The 17170-nt window shown below is 32.0% G+C and overlaps 1 protein-coding gene across 1 annotated transcript in view; it reads left to right on the top strand.

Moving 5' to 3' along the window:
* Positions 1–6154, top strand: part of LOC306661039 (A disintegrin and metallopeptidase domain 3-like) — a gene marked incomplete at both ends in the record, with an annotated part of 81480 nt that extends 75326 nt beyond the window's left edge. The window contains 4 exons of the mRNA XM_079139874.1: positions 365–452; positions 703–883; positions 5474–5588; positions 6075–6154. Of these exons, the coding sequence (XP_078996000.1) occupies positions 365–452; positions 703–883; positions 5474–5588; positions 6075–6154 (464 nt within the window). The remainder of the gene's footprint in view (positions 1–364; positions 453–702; positions 884–5473; positions 5589–6074) is intronic.
* Between the last annotated feature and the right edge of the window lie 11016 nt (positions 6155–17170).

Genomic DNA, 17170 nt, shown 5'->3' with positions numbered 1-17170 from the left:
GTCAAAAGATAAAATTGGCCTTGTAACTACAGAACAAATACAATAGGATACTTATCAAATTTCAGGTGATTGGTAGAAGAGGAGTATACTATTAGAATAGTATTAGAATAGTATACTATTAGAACATGACTTAACAGGAGTATATTATTAGAACATGATGAGTTTCTTAATATCTGTACTATATTACAGATTTTCACATTCTGGGTAGTCTTTAGTTATTGTTTGTTGTCCTTGTATTACACAGTAGAAGTGATCAATATTTCATAGCAGATGGTGGGCCTTGTTGTCTCCATGTCTCTGTATTGACTGCAAGCACTTTTAACAACTTTAAATCTTAGTAATTGGAAATTCTTATTGTTTTCAGATGCTTCAAATGCTCCTTATTTGTGTGTTGAAGAAATAAATTTTCAAAATGATAAATTTGGAAACTGTGGAAGAGTCTGTAATTTTGGGTATGCACTTAGAGAATACTACATTTTCTGTGTGTATATATTGCATATATATAGCAAATTCCTATGTAATAGAAATGAGAAATGAATACGCACTTTATGTTTCACTTCATAAGATGGTTCATGTTCCAAATACTTTTGGTGTTATAGTCTGAATAACATTTTGAATTACCTTCTATTCTGAAATGTTATTTTCCAAGTATATTAGAAAACTAAGTCGCAAACAGGTAACTTTTATGCTTTTTATTGCCAGGTCTGTTCTTTGTGGAAAATTAGCTTGTAGCTGGGGACATACAAGTTTAGCACCTCTGAGAGATTATGATTTGCAGTATACATACCTTGCCGGCCATGTATGCTTGTCGGCACATTTAAGAAATACTTCAAGAAAGGATGATACGTTTGCACAGAATGCTGCTCCTTGTGGTGAGGAAAAGGTAAATACAATTTTATTTGATATTATTTATGGTGGAATTGTTTGTGAATGTGTGAATTTGTGTGTATGTGTGTGTGTGTGTGTTTTGAATGTGTGTGACAGAGCTTACTTTTTAAATTTATAATCAGTGCTAATACTTCTGGCTACTGCATGATATCCTTTAGTGAAAAGATCAAAATTTCTGTTGGTCAAAGGACATTTTGCTTCATTATCATTTTTACTGAAAAATTTCAGTAGATATTTGGACTACTGAATATAAGCCCCCATTCTCAGGCTAGGATCTGGTCTGCAATAATTTATATAAACCACAAACAAAAAGAATGAAATAATACACATGAAGATGTCATAAAAAATGTCACAAGAATGTCAGTTTCTCAGAACAACCTAATAATAAGAACATTAAAGAGAAATTTAAAAAATTAAGTATTTCCTCTGGTAGTGATTGATAAGGAGAATTAATTTGGTTACAAAATAAGTAAAACATTTATATTGCTTATTGACGTATACTCTTTAAAGTTCCTCTGAAAACACAATATTCTTGTTAAAAGTCTTTCCCCCATAAAACACAATAATAAAACAGTCCGTTATACTTTTCCATAAAACTTTTGAGAAACCTAATAAAGGATTTTCAAATTAGTAATAGGAAAAATCAGTTGGTTAATGAAAAGGTGCATAATTATCAAATAGTTTAGTGCAAATAGAATACTGGAAGATGTGATAATTTGAGAAATAAACAGAGGAAAATGCAAGTGAATAGTACACTTATCTCAGAATGGGAAATGAAACTCTCAAATAAAAAGAAAGAATTAATGAAAAAGGAAAATACCAGGGGTTGATCATATTAAAAAATAATCTGTTGTCCCTTCAAAAACCACTTAAAACAAACTGAAAAAGCATTTACTTTAAATTTAACTTGGGAAATATAAATATTTATTAACTAATTTTATCTTTTGTTAGAAAAAAACAATCAGACTAATGTTCAGATTGGAATAAAATAACATAAAAATTGAGTTGATCTTTGTCTTTGTTTCCTGGCACATAGGCACTAATAAAACTCTTAGAATTTCATTAGTGATTGTAGTTTCTTTTGTTATTCATATTAGGCCCTTTTCAATCTCCCCTTAGTTTGTGTTTATTTGTGTTACTCTCACTGGTACCATCAGAGCATATTTAGTTAATGAACGAGTTGATATTTGTTTTCTCTTTCTCTATCCATGGTGATAGACAATAAAGACTTGCTAAGATGTTAGAGAAAATTAAAATGGAAACTTGCCTGAAGAATGCTTGAGCAGACAAAGTCATTTAGGCCTTGTAAATGACCGTAACCAAGCTTGATTTACAAAAATAAGTAAAATGTAACTTGACCAGTTTTTTGTAAATTCCTGTATTAGAGAATTCAAGCCAAACTAGTCAGAAGTGGTCAACTAGCTTATGGTCAATATTACTAGGGACAATTCAGCAGGATAAATCAAATAAGGAGGTTGTATAACTGCAACCAATCAAATACAATAATTCATTTCCTTTCTTTCTTGTTTCTTCTGATAATAGCTTCCCTCCAATGTATCTTCAATACAGTTTCTGAAAAACTACTGGTTTGGAGATGCCCAATTCATGATTGTTGGCCCAAATAAACTTTTTAACCTTTGGTGCTTTGATATGTCTTTCAAACAAAGACAATCTTCATATACAAAGTATTCCATCAGATAACATGAGAAAAGCCAGACATCATTTTAGAAGATGCCTCAAGAGACATTCAGATTAAATTAAAACTTCAGTAGAGAACTATTAACATGTTATGTAGAACCTACATTGTAAATGATTATAGTCAATGAGCTTTTACCATACGCCCAAATGGCTTTTGTTCATTTGTGTGCAACCAGTTCTTTCACTGGTTGTGAGATGTTTAATAGTACCCTAAATTCAAAGATCAATTAACTGATGTTTGGAAAAATTCAATAACTTTTGCAAGAATACTCTGCTAATGTGAAAGATAAGAGATGTTTGGAACCCTGCATGGGACCCATGTTGCAGAATAAAGCCCTGCTTCCTGAAAAGGGGGGGGGGGGGGGAGAGAGAGAGATTATAAGTGGAACAAAGCAAACTTGATGGGTTGATGGGAGCATTGGTCTTTAGCATCAATGTTAAACAGTGCCCTTGGGTTCTGTGAGTAAAGCAGTTCTTGCACTGAAAAATAACTCATGGCTTGAACTTGAAAGAGTTTAAATTTTATTCTCATCAAATATTAAATGAAAGTAAAATGACTCCTGAGGGTTTTTATGAGTATAGAAAAGAAAAATGCATGAAGTGCAAAGGCAGTTCCTAGTCAAAATAAATATTTACTACAAGCTGGTTTTGCTTGTTCTTACACCAGTTTATAATAATTAAGGTGTAGCTCTGCTCTATCAAGGGAAAAATATGTTTTTGTGAGATTTAATACTTAATAAAGTAGTAGCATACTATGTTGATATTGACTCCAATATTTTTTCTAAGAATCAGCAAATGTTGTGATTTATCCATTTTGCATAGCACTCTTCCATATAATTTTTACACCAATTGTGATCCCTCAACTCTTGAGTTTATATTTAAAGCTTATGCTGGTGGTGGTTACTTCGATATATTTAGCTTTAACATGTGTTTTAGGTTTGTAGTGGCAGATCTTGTATTCTTGCACATACCCATGTGGAAAAAGCAAATTGTAGCTCAGAGCACCAATGTGGAGGACATGGGGTATGTAACAGATATCTCTCTTTTTAAATATTGTTATGTCAATAAACTTTTACAGGATAATTATGTTCAAAATTACTTGATGTGGATTTTTCTTTTATAAAATTGTAGTTAAGAAGGAAATTACATTCCATTATTTACACATATATACATAATTTATGTTTATAATCAGATTGTTATAGTCCCCATGAGCAAATGAAACTTTGAATTTGTGAAAATGTAATGTGAAACATTATGACAATGCTTTAGATTATGAAAATTTAGAACTGGGTTTATTAAGCATTACACATACATTATACATTTCTACATATCATTTAAATCGAGTGGGCATATATTTCATATATTTATAAATACACAATGTATTTTTAATATTCACACTGCCTGTCATCTAATTTTATGAAATAATTTCTTTTCCATTGACATTGATTTCATCTTTTGACAACTTCAGTTTATTTCCTTTTATGGATCTTCTCTAATGTAGTCCCAAAATCATAAATTGATGGACTTTCAAATAATATTATCTTTTAATTACTGCAAATAATGGTAGAAACAGACTTTGTTGTGCATTGAACTTTGCACATTTACATGATTTCTTAAATTATTAGCATTGAAATCTCATGAGCCAAACTTATGCAACATTTAAATTTTCATGTAAAACTATACCAATTTTTGATCTCACATATCATGTATGAAAATGTGCATTTCCTCAATTTTGACTAGAATATTTCATCAATCTTCTTTAAGTCTTCTAACATGCCAAATCCATCTCTGACTTGCATTTATTTAGTATTCAGTGATACAGGGCTTAAGTATGTATTGTCATATCTGACATTAGTATTTGTATTGGTCCATCCGTTATTAAATTAACTGCTAGGTTGTAGAAATTGTCTAAACTTTTGTCGTTCTGTTTTTCCAAGCATACATTTTGCTTTGTTTGTGACCAGACCAGTGTCTTTGGCCATACTGATGCTTTATATAGTAATTCAATTAAAACAGAACCTGTGTCTTACGTCAACCTTTTCCCTCAAATTACATACATAATCTGTTACTCAGAATCTTGTTTCTGTTTTTTTTCTTTTCTTACATGGTTTTAATTTAATCTTTTATTCAATTTTTGCAAGAGGCTGTTTCTGAATTTTTCATTCTGTTACTGATGATCTGTTTATTCACTGATCACATTTATAGATATTTTCAATCCTTCATATGAATATTGGCGTTTGTACTTGACTATAAAGATTTTTCCTTTTGTTTTTCTTTCTTCATTCATAGACATTGGCTTATATCACAGCTCTCTTTTCAAAATGTGACATAAATTAATAATAAAGATTAGTTATCATCACTTTACTCTTTCTAGCTTCATAAACTCTATACTTTTCTAAAATAAAGCATTTTAATTTATATCAATACAAAGGGGAATAAAGGGAAGGGCGGGGGAATAGGAATAGGAAATGAAGTAGAATGGATCTGACATAACTTTCCTATGTACATCTACAAATACACCACAGTGAATCTCAACATCGTGTACATCTACAAGACTGGGATCCTAATCAGAATAAGATATACTCCATATTTGTATAAATATATTAAAATAGACTCTCCTGTCATACATGACTAAAAAAAACAAATAAAAATATAAAAATCTAAGAAAGAATGTTATCTACTTGTACTTAAAAATATGAAAAACAATGGCACTATTTTATTTAAAAAGATATTGCATGTATGTTTATGTCACTTCTGTTATAAATTTATTAGCTGTATTAAATTAAAACTGCTTGTGCTAAATTACAGTATTTTAATATTTACTTGGTCTAACACAAAAAATTAATTTAGTTTTATGTTCTTCATTTTTGTTTGACTTTGGTGTTAGGTTTGCAATAGTAATTTAAATTGTCACTGTGATCGAGGATATGCTCCTCCAGATTGTGAAGAAGTAATGTCATCACCAGGAGGGAGCTTCGATGATGGGTTTTGGATTAGAGCAGGTTAGTCTCCAGATCAGTGTTTTCTAATTGAGCTTGTGCTCCCTTAGAAATGGTCTACAATATTTTTTTTGTCCTTTATGACAGTTAAGCACCTGACATGTAGAGAGTACGACTGTGGAACTGAGATTCCATTTTTACTTTACCTTTTTAAATAGCCACTTGTGTCTATTTTGTATCCACACTTTAAATTTTAACCCAGAAGTAAGCATTATCTCAGGAGATAAAGATTCCAGTAGAGCAGGGAGTGGGGCTGCAGGAGAAGATTCTTTAACTGTTTGCAGCCTTTATGGCACTTCTAAAGCCAGAAATAAGGTCAGAGGTCGACCATTTTATATTTTTATGAGATAGATCAATGCAATCTTGTATCAAAGACCACCAGGTAAAAGTTCCCACTGGGATTTAGTCAGGTCCCTTGGCTGTATAGCTAACACACAGCTGTTTGTCAAGTATCTCCCATGATTCTACATTTTCTGCTCTCTTCTCAAGGAACCAGGAAAAGTTTCAATAACAAATTCGAAAAAACTGCACCATCTGTGTCTTCTTTATCAGGCTTCCCCATGATTTAAGCAGTCTTAAGCATAAATATAGGCATAATAATATAGAGATCTCCTTGTTTGGATCTTAACTGTCCTGCATTTTGCATCAAATACTATATATGATGTATATACATAAATACTCCTCTTTTTCCTTTCATCAACACACATCTCTTTTAGGAGCATCACACTCAGCTTGACAAATGAATTCCCATGTGTCTGTGTCAGTCCCTGTTGAAGGAGTTAGTTGTCATCTCCTGCATGACTGTTTATTCAGGGCTACGTGGACTGGTCAACGAGATGATTAGAAAAAAGACAGACAGACACAAAAGTAGAGAAAAAACTGGGGTTTGGTGGTTCAGCCTGCCTCTGGTAGAAGACTGACCATGAGCACACTCAGTACATTTATTACATAGGTTTCAACATCAGAAGGATTTATTGTGAGAAAGCTTCTTCAAGATAAAGAAAACAAAAGCTGAGAGTAAAAGCAATCCAATTAGAAGGTATCATCTTGCACCCGTTATTCTCTTCCTCCAGGTAGCAGACATCTGAACCCAAGGTTATTAACTAATAAAATTCCTTGGTTAGTAAGGAATTTCCCTTTGATCAGGGTTTCACCACACAACTAGGCAGATTTCAATCAGTGCTTTTGTACTGAAAAATTCCCAAGGGAGGTGTTACCTGTATTTTGAGGCAGTTCCAAGACTCATAAGTTCATGTGCTGCTCCTGAAAGTATGTCTTAATTATTTTTCCTCTTTTATTGGTTACACTTAAGGTTTTATTATAGTGATTAAATTTTTTTTTCATGCTCTTTCTCATTTGTGTATGTGCTGTAAGTTTTTTTTTTTTTTTTTTTATGGTTAGCGTGTTATTTAAGAATATTACCACAGAGGTTTTAAAGGTGACATCTACTTAACTTGGTTAGCATAAAAATCTTCTAGATTTTTACTACCTCCAATTTATTATTTGTCTTAGTTTAAACTTAAATACTTATCATGGCTGTAATTAGTATTGACTGCTTTGACTTTTAACCTTCATACTAGAGATTGAAAAATATTTCCATATGACCATGGCTATAGTGGAATATTCCAGGTTTGATTGAAAATTTACTTACACCTATAAGTTTTATACTTTGTTGTTTTCATGACAGCAATTATTGTCTGCTTTCATTCCAAATAATCCATTAGGCATTTTTTTAAAGCTTGTTGAATTGTGAAGAAGGTCCCTCAGTAACTGCTTGCCTGAGAAAGATTCTATTTCTTTTTCATTTTGGAAGAATAGATTTATTTGTTACATTATTATTGAATGAAGTTTTATTTTTCTTTTAGAACTTTGACAGTCTCATGTCATTCTCTCTTGATGTGAAAACTTTTTGTTGAGCAATCTCTTGATAGTCAGTTGGTGATTGTCTTTTGAATGGTGTGACACTTTTCCTGGTTTTTGTATTTTGTCTTTAACATTCACAGTTTGATTATAATGTCTCATAACTCTCCCAGTATGTCAAGAGTTTGCAATTACTTTTGTTAATTAAAACAAAAACAAAAACAAACAAACAAAAAACAGCTTTCTCTGCCTTACTCCACTACTTTTTCTCCTGGAACCAACATAATGAATTCCATAAATCCTAAAGGTGCTTTCAGCTTTAAAAAAAATTTTTTTTCCTTTCCTTTCCCTTTGGCTGACTTACTTTGAAAAACTTTTCTTCAAGTTCACCGATTCTGCTTTCTACTTCATATAAACTGTTGTTGAAGTTCTCAGTTGTAATTTTAGTTTTTTCATTTAATTCTTTAGCTCCAAGATTCATGTCTTATCCTTTTTGTTTTGATATGTATTTCTTCATAGATTTGTGCACTCAGATAATGATTTTTTTCTTATTTCAATGAATAATCAGTCTTTGTTATTTATATCTCACTGAAATACTCAAGACTATTGTTTGAAATCCTTTCCACAGAATTCACATATTTTCATTTCTTTATTTTTTATTATTGCAGAATTATTGTGTTCTCTTTTTTGAGTTTTATTGTTTCTTGTTTTCTCTAAATTAATACCTTTGCATATTTTTCACATCTTTTGCATTGTCTCTTTCATTTATAAAGAGTAGCATAGGAACTACAGATGAGTCCTAAGATGTTGACGATATACAGTGCACTGGCTTTGGTTCCAGATAGGGGCATTTGCATAGTGTCTACGTAATTTTGTAATTTCTTCAGCTATAATCAGAATCAGTGATGCCTGCATTTGTTTCAATGAACTAAGCTATAGGAGGTTGTATGCCTTTGTGTGAGGAGTCGGGCTGCTCCATGTGCTGGGGGCAAGCATTGGCTGGCTCTCTGGGTTGTTTTTCCCACAGGGTTGGGCACTGGGATGGGGAGTATGGACAATCATGTAGGTACTTTTTCCCAGAAGATTGAGAGCTACATTAACCTGGCTGTGGACTTATGCACTTCTATGTGAGCTTTATTTAATAAGGAGCAAACCTTGTGCTTGGAGATATACAGTGCTACTGATCCCTGGAGCATGAAACTTTCAGTGGCTCTGGTTTCAAAATGATCCCATGCACCCGCCGTATTGGTCATGGAGTACAGTCTGTGGACTTTTTCTCTGGAGTAGTTTAGCCATGTAAACTCCAGACATCTCCCTAAATTGCCTTTGGGTGTTATGAAGACTAGAGGATACTCTACCAGCACAGGCTTCAGAAAATTTTGACATTGGTAGAGACTTTTGAAGGTTTCCTGTTTACCTTTTCCCATTGGGTGAAGTCCCTTTTGTTCTAATTGTTTTCTAATTGATACACAATATTCTAATTTTTCCCAATTGAGACACACTACTCCAAAGGTTGAATATTTCATTTGCTTTGCAGTGCACATTTCGTGAGTCTCCATGTTCTGTAGGTTCTCCATACCCATTCTGTATTCTTATGTTCACCATTAGATACTGTGGACCATATAGTTGTTAATTCATAATTTGGGTTCTTTGATATAGAAGGGATATATATTAAGCACTTGTCTTCACCCATCTTAATGACATCTTTTCTTTGTTCATTCTTTTTTATAAACCTTCCTCTAATTGGTAGAATGACCTTCTTAATGTTGTTATGTAGAAGTGAGTCTTATAATTGACACATATTTGGGAAATTTCTCATTAGACTTTTGTGGTTCCTTGGTTAAAATTCTAACATTTAGAAAATATTGTCTCCATTATCATTGTTGTATGTTATGTTTTGAGACTTCATTATGGGCTATTGTCCAATGATATATTTTGATAAAAGCCCCAGGTGCAGATGAAAAATATGTGTATTCAGTAATTGAAATGCTCTTCTGTTTATATCTATTATAGTAATTTGATTATATTTGTGTCTAAATATTTTATACAATGACAAAGTTTTTAATTGTTCTATCATTTATTGATATAGTATTTTAAAAAATTTCTAACAATGACTTTGGATTTGTCTATGTTTTTTATATTCCTGTCCATTTTTATCTATGTATTTTGATGCTATATCATTGGGTACATACACATTTGGAGCTGTTTTACATCATGATGAGTTGTATATTCTACCATTATGAAATGCCTTTCTTGGTTTATGGTACGGATTCTTACATCAGTTTGTTTTGGTTTAAGCCATTTTAGTCTTACAGTGTAAATTTAAATCATTTTATATTTCTGTATAAATTTAAATATTATCTTCAACCTATCTATGTCATTATGATTACAGTATGGCTCTTAGAAATGCAAGTTGGGCATTGCAGTTAAAAGGTCAATAGAATGTTAAGTGTATTTTAAAACAAAATGTTTATTTTCACCTACTATTTACTTTTTTCTAGGACTACTCAATGCTGCAGACATATTTCAATTTCTACGTACGCCTTTCCATTTCACCCTGAAAACTTTATCCTGCATTTCTTTTTACGTATGTTTTGCAGTGACCAATTGTCTTAGTTTTTGACTGTTCTTAAAATGTTTTATAGAATCTTAATTTGTGAGGAAGATTTTCAGCAAAAGTGAAATTCTCCACTGAGAATTGTCCCGTTGAGCAGCACAGATGTACCCTTGTATCCTGGATTTCATTTCTATGAAAATATAGGTGCAATTTCATTAATCACCCCAATAACATAAATTTATTTTTGCCTTCATTTTAAACACATCTCACCCTTGATTGTGCATAGTTTCATTATGATGTGCCAAAACATGATTATCTTTTAGTTTATTCTGCTGGAGTTTACTGAGAAAGTGAAATGTGTGGATTAATCACATTTTTGAAGTTTTGGTCAAAAGTTTTAGCCAAAAAAATTATCTTTGTATTAAAGTTTATTTTTTTTTTAATGTATTGGGTTTCAGAAATTATACATTCACTCCATGGATTATAGTCCTATTGGTACTAAAATATGTGCAGGCTCACGTCACCACCACAGCAGTTGTGTCAAAGATATATTTTCTCTCTGGTTACCACTTTACAGTCATGTACCACTGTCGATCTCTGGCAACAAACAATCTCCTTTTTGTCCACATAGGTTTGCCTTTTTCAGAATGTCACGCATAGCGCACACATATTTGAAACTCATTTATGTTATCAAGTGTTTCAATTTTACATTCTTTATTATTTCTTTCTTTCTTTGTACCAGGATTGAACCCAGAGGTGCTTAACCACTGAGAAACATCCCTGGCCTTTTTCATTTTTTATTTTGAGACAGGGTTTCACTAAGCTGCTTAGGTCCTTGCTGAGTTGCTGAGGCTGGTTTTGAACTTGTAATCCTCCTGCCTCAGCCTTCTGAGCTGCTGGGATTATAGATGTATGTTACTGCACCCAGCCTATTATTTCTAAGGAGATTCCCATTGAAAAGATGCGCAATAATTTATTCAGGCATCCATACATTAAATGACTTTTAGGTTGTTTCTAGATTTGACAGTTGTGGAAAAAACTGCTATAAACATGCACATAGGGTTTTTTGTATGCCAAACTTTTTTTTCTTTTTTTTTTTTTTTTTTGGTGGGTGAATACTTAGGAGGAGTGAGTTTGATGCATCATATGGTATGCATTTATGTCTAATGTCACGAGAAACAGTCAAACTATTTTGCAAACTGGCTGTACCAGATTTGCTTGCTTTCAGCTTTCAATCCATTATGTGAGTTCTGGGCTCTGTACATGCTTTTGCCACCATATGCTATTTTCAGTTTTGTTATGTTGTTTGGTTCTTCTCTGTCATGTGTTAGGTGTGTAGTCCTATCTGATTTTTGTTTTATATTCTAACTTTTTATAATGAAATAATTATAGATTTAAAGACCTACAAAGAACATTTGAGAGAAGTCCCATGTAACCCCAGACTCTATCACCTTAAAATGCTCTAGTTCTTTTCCACACTATCCAAACTGTGAAATGGTGTTGGGAAAAGAGGCAAGGCTATAATTAGTTGCACCAGTGTAAGTGCAGTCTTCTCACTGTGTGTGTGTGTGTGTTTGTGTTTAGTCGTATGCAATTTTGTCATCTTTAGATTCATATAATGTCCTCCACAATCAAGATGCATAATCATATAATCACTCCATTGCTTTCTCGTGTTACTCCTCACAGATATATAAAGGCCCTTTTCCCCCATTCCAAACTCCTGGAAACCACTGAACAGTCTTCTCTCTCTTTAATTATGTAATTTCATGACTGTGATATAAGTGAAATCACACAGTCTATATCCCTGTGAGATTGGCTTCCCTTTTCTCTTGTGATATCCAAGTTTTTCCATGCTATTATCTTTACTGATGACTAGTACTCCTCTGTGTAGATGTATCAGAAAATTTTTATTCATTCTCTTCCTGAGGGAAAGTTAAGTGGTTATCAATTTTTAGCTATTATGGATAAGTCTGTGGTGAACATTTATGTAGAAGGTTGTACTTAAAATTAGAATTTTAATTCACTAGAATGTATGATTCAGAATGAAATTGCTGGGTCACATTATAAGTTATTTACTGTTCAAAAGAAACTGCCGTACTATTTTGCAGAGTGGCAGTCCTGTTCATTGAACCCAACAATAACTCATGAGTGACCCACTTTTTTGCAGTCTCACCAACACTTGTTAAAGATAACTAGCTTTTCTCTATTTTAGCCATCCTACTTGCTATGCAGCCATGTCTCATTGTGGTTTTAATTTGCATTTCCTATAGTGGACCATGTGTAGCGAATCATTTAGCATCTCTACATTCTCTTTAGGGAACATTTTGGGAATATCTTTGGTTACTTTCTAATTGGTTGGTTGTGTTTTTTAACTGTTCAGTCTTAAGAGACTTTATTTTTTAAACACATGTTTTGTTGGATGTATGATTTGCCCATCTTTACTCCAGATATTTAATCTGGTTTTTTTTCCTCCAAGAGTTTTCACATTTAAAAAAAAAAAAAAATTTAATTTTTTTTTTTTTATGAAGACATCATCCTTTTTTCTTTTAGAATCTTGTTTTTGATGTCAAGTATATGAACTCTTTTTCAGTCCTAGGGCCTTAAATTTTTATGCTATGGTGTTTCTAAAAAGTGTAGCTTTATGGTTAACCTTTAATCACAAACTACATTTTAAGTTAAAAAATATTTTCCAGTGAATTCATACAGTACTGGATATGTCTCTTTTTTAAATGATGTATTTATTTTTATGCATACATAGGCATTCATATGATCTGTTTTGAGTTCATCTTCATTGAATTATAGTAATCTTTATTATTAACTTTTGGCATGACATTTATTTCCCCTCTATTACCAAGACAGGAGATTTTTAAAAACTCCAGTCATAATGTGGGGTTTATTTTTCCATTTTCTTCTAACAATTTGTACTTCATTCATTTAGCATCTTTTTAAATTGGTTCATGAATAGTTTAGACAATTATATCTTTCTGGTGAATTTCTGTTTTCATAATTTCTTTAATGTTTGTATTTTATTTGTCTTCAAGTTTTGTCTTGTTTGAAATTAATCCTTAAAGTAACCTCTTACTCATACGTCCAATGAATCCCCTTATTGTACATTTGTAATTATATATTACAGATAATTCAGAGAAAAAATAGAATTAGTAAAAATAAACTTTATTAAAACTTAAAAAAATAAACACAGAAAGTTCAATTTTTATCACACAATTTTACTTGAATTTTAACTATGTATCACTAAAGTGAATTGTGTGTTTTGAATGCAACACCTTGCTGTCAAACTTGAATCTGGATCATATCCTTCCCATAACCTCCTAGCACCTTGATCTTGGTCTTCTCAGCTCCAAGAATGGGAAAATAAGTTTCTGTTGCTTGTGAGCCACCTACTCTATGACATTTTTGCCATAGCAACCTGAAGAGTGTAAGGCAATAATCATGTGTTAGAATACTGTTTCTTTATATATATCTGACCAATAATAGTATAATGTGTTCTTCAGTATTCTTGTCCATTCACTGTGCACAGTAAAAAGAAAAATTCTAAATGTTCAATTGTGTTCAACAAAACCTTTAATGAAAGAGAAAGTCCTCTTCAGGACTCTGTTGTACCTTCTTCACAGTTGATACCTTACCTTGGGCAACAAAACAAGAAAATTCAAGTTTTCTAATAGAATAGGAAATTAAGAATAAGTCTTCACCTATCTGTTTTAATGCTTTTCAACAATGGTGCTAACAGCATTCAATTTGAGAAAGTCAGTTTGTCAATAAAATATGTTTGAGTAATTGGATATTTACATAAAAAATGTTTGGATTCTATCACCATATACAAAAATTAACTCAAAATGAATCAACAATATTTCAGAGCTAAAAGTATAAACTCATAGGTAACGATTAAGGAACATAGTTCTAGCATTAGTTTTAGCAATCACTTATTGTATATTATACCAAAGACATTGTGAAAAACATAACAACTAAATAAATTGGAATTAATCATGAATCTAAAGACACTATCATTAAAGTGAAAAGAAAATACATAGATTGGGAGGAACTATTTTCAAATCAGTATCTGGTGAGGTAGAAAATATGTAAAGAAAACCTACAACACAACCACCACGATAAGAAAAATGGCCAAAGGACTCAAATGGACATTTCTCCAAAGCTTTAGAGATGATCAGTAGCACACAAAAAGATGCTCAATATCAATAATCCTTAAGAAAATGCAGGAAAAACTATAATTACATATTAAATCATACTATTAGGTTGACTACTATTGAAATGTTAGATAATATCAAATTTTGAACAGGATATAGAAATATGGGAACTCTCATGCATTGATGGCTGGATTATTGTTTACCCTTAAAGGACTGAAATTTTAACAATGGTCCCAATATGGATCCAAAATAAATTCCTTAAAAAGACCAAGCATTATATGATTCTGTTCAAATAGTCAAATTCATAAAGTCAAAATTGAAGACTGATTGCCAAGGCTTAGGGTAAAGTCAAGTGTTAGCTAATATTTTAGACAGAGTTTCAGATTGGCAAAATGAGAAAAATTTCAAGTGGGATGGTATTACTAATGGTGGCACAAAAATGTGAATGTACTTAATGCCTCAGACATTTATAGTATCTCACAGTAATATAATATGTAGAAATAATCTTAAGAAATGTGACATACCCTGAAAACTAAAAATTCATTATCAAAAATAATTAAATAATTAAAGATCTAAATAGATGTAAAATATCACATTCATTTAATGTTAAGTTCAATATTGTTAACACAGAAGTGCTTCCCCCATGGATTTGACACATTCTTAGTAGACCCAGCTGACATTTTCTATTTTCTTTACTTCCTTCTTTACTTCCTGTCTTTTTCTCTTCTCCCCTAACCTATGTGTGTATGGTTAAGTTACTGCTTCCATGTTTTATTATGGAGCATTTAATTCATTTACATTTTCTATTACAATACTAATGGGCTGATTGCTTGATTTTTATTTTTATATTTTGTTTTTCTGGGGGATTTGTTTGTTTTTCCATTATTGGGCATTGAACTCAGTGCTGCTCTACCACTGAGCTACATTCTCAACCCTTTTATGCATTTTCTAAAATTTTGAGACCGGGTTTCACTTAGTTGCCAAGCCTGGCCTTGAATTTGTAATCCTCTTGCCTAAACATCCCAAGTCACTTGGATTATTGGCATATGCTACCATACACAGTTTATTTTAGTTTTCAGGCTTCATTCTTTTGTTTAATAAAGAGAAGTTTCCATTGGTTTTATTTTTCTCTCTTTTAGTTCTTCTTAGCTCTATTTTGCAAACTGAAGAAACTTTTGTTAGATAATAGTAAATTTAGTGTCATATTATGATAGAGTAACATACTGAATATATAAATTTAAGTATGTGTAAGATTATAAATGTATGTTAAATATATATTATCAGTGACTTTGTTGTCAATTACATGTGAGCATATTGAGTTGAAATAAATATATAATGTACTTTGAAACATACACAATATTGTTAAACTTCTAAATTCAAATTCATTAATTCTTCAACTATATCATTGGAAGTCAACATTTTCTTTTAAAAATTTCCTAGATGATTTGAACATAGCTTTTAAAAAAGTTAAAAGGTACACTTGTATTTTCAGACCAAGCCAAACTTTTGCTTTTAAACCAACAAAAAGCTGTTCGTCCGAAAAGTGGACTCTTGATCAGTTTCTATGTTTTCCTACCTTTCCTCATTATAACTGCCTTCATTGTTCTTCAATGGAATAAAATGAAGAAATTTTTGCACAGAGAAGAAACAATAAGTGGAGGGTAAGTAAACATAGTATTTTTATTTTTTCTTAGCTAATCTGTTATTGGTTCATAATAGTTATACATGACATTGTGATTTATTTGAGATAATTATAAATACCAAGAGAATAATTACTCCAATTAAGTCCCCAATACTTACACTTTCCCTTCCCCCATTCCCTTTGCTCTATTCTGGTGATCTTTCAATTTATTTACATTTTCTTAAAAAAAAATGTGTCTTGTGGATATACATAATAATGACAGTCACTGTAGTGTATTCATGTTTGTACATTGGAAAGTTAGGTCAGATTCATTCTGAAGAAACTCTCTTGATTTTCTTTTATTTTGATGACTTCCCCTCTTCAATTTCTTTTCTGTCTTTTCCTTGACCCCTAATTTTAGACTAGCTTCTGCATATCAGAGTAACTGTTCGACACTGGTCTTTCTGAGTCTGCTTTATTTCACTTAGCATTATAGTCTCCAGTTCCATCCATTTACCAGCAAATGACATAATTTCAATCTTTTTCATGATCCATTCATCTGTTGAAGGGTGCCTACATTGGTTCCATAATCTGATAATGTGAATTTTGTGCTGCTATAAACATTGATTTGGCTGATTTTAGATATTTTGGATATATAGTGGGGAGTGGGATTGCTGGGTCATATGGTGGTTCCAATCCTAGTTTTTTGAGGACTATCAATACTGCTTTCCAGAGTGGTTGCACTAATTTGCAGTCCCACCAACAATGTATGAGTGTACTTTTTCCCCACATTATTGCCAATACTTATTATTATTATTCTATTCTTGATAATTGTCATTCTGACTGGAGTCAGATAAAATCTCAATATAGTTTTGATTTCCATTTCCCTAATTGCTAGAGATGCTGAATATATTTTCATATTTTTGTTTACCTTTTGCATTTCTTCTTTTGAGAAGTGACTGTTAAGTTCTTTTGATGATTTATAGATGGGGCATTTGCTTTTTTGGTGTTAAGGTTTTTGAGTTCTCATTTGTTCTGGATATTAATACCCTATCTGAGGGGCAGGTGGCTAAGATCCTTTCCCACTATGTAGGCTCTCTTCACACTTTTAATTCTGTACTTTTTATGAAGAAGCTTTTCAGTTTGCTGGCATCCTACCTATTGACTTTTACTTAGTTTTATTTCTTGCATTTTAGGGGTCTTATTAAGAAAGTAGTTTCCAGTGTGGACATTATGACCTTTGGGGCCTATAATTTTTTCTAGTAGTTACAGAGTTTCTGGTCTAATTCCTAGGTCTATAAACCACTTTGATTTGACTTCTGTGCAGGGTGCGAGATAGGGGTCCAGCTTCATTCTTGCACATATTGATTTCCAGTTTTCCCAGCAC

This window comes from Sciurus vulgaris, assembly GCF_902686455.1.
Source record: "Sciurus vulgaris genome assembly, chromosome: 5".
NCBI lineage: Eukaryota > Metazoa > Chordata > Mammalia > Rodentia > Sciuridae > Sciurus > Sciurus vulgaris.
This window is presented reverse-complemented; position numbering and strand designations above follow the sequence as displayed.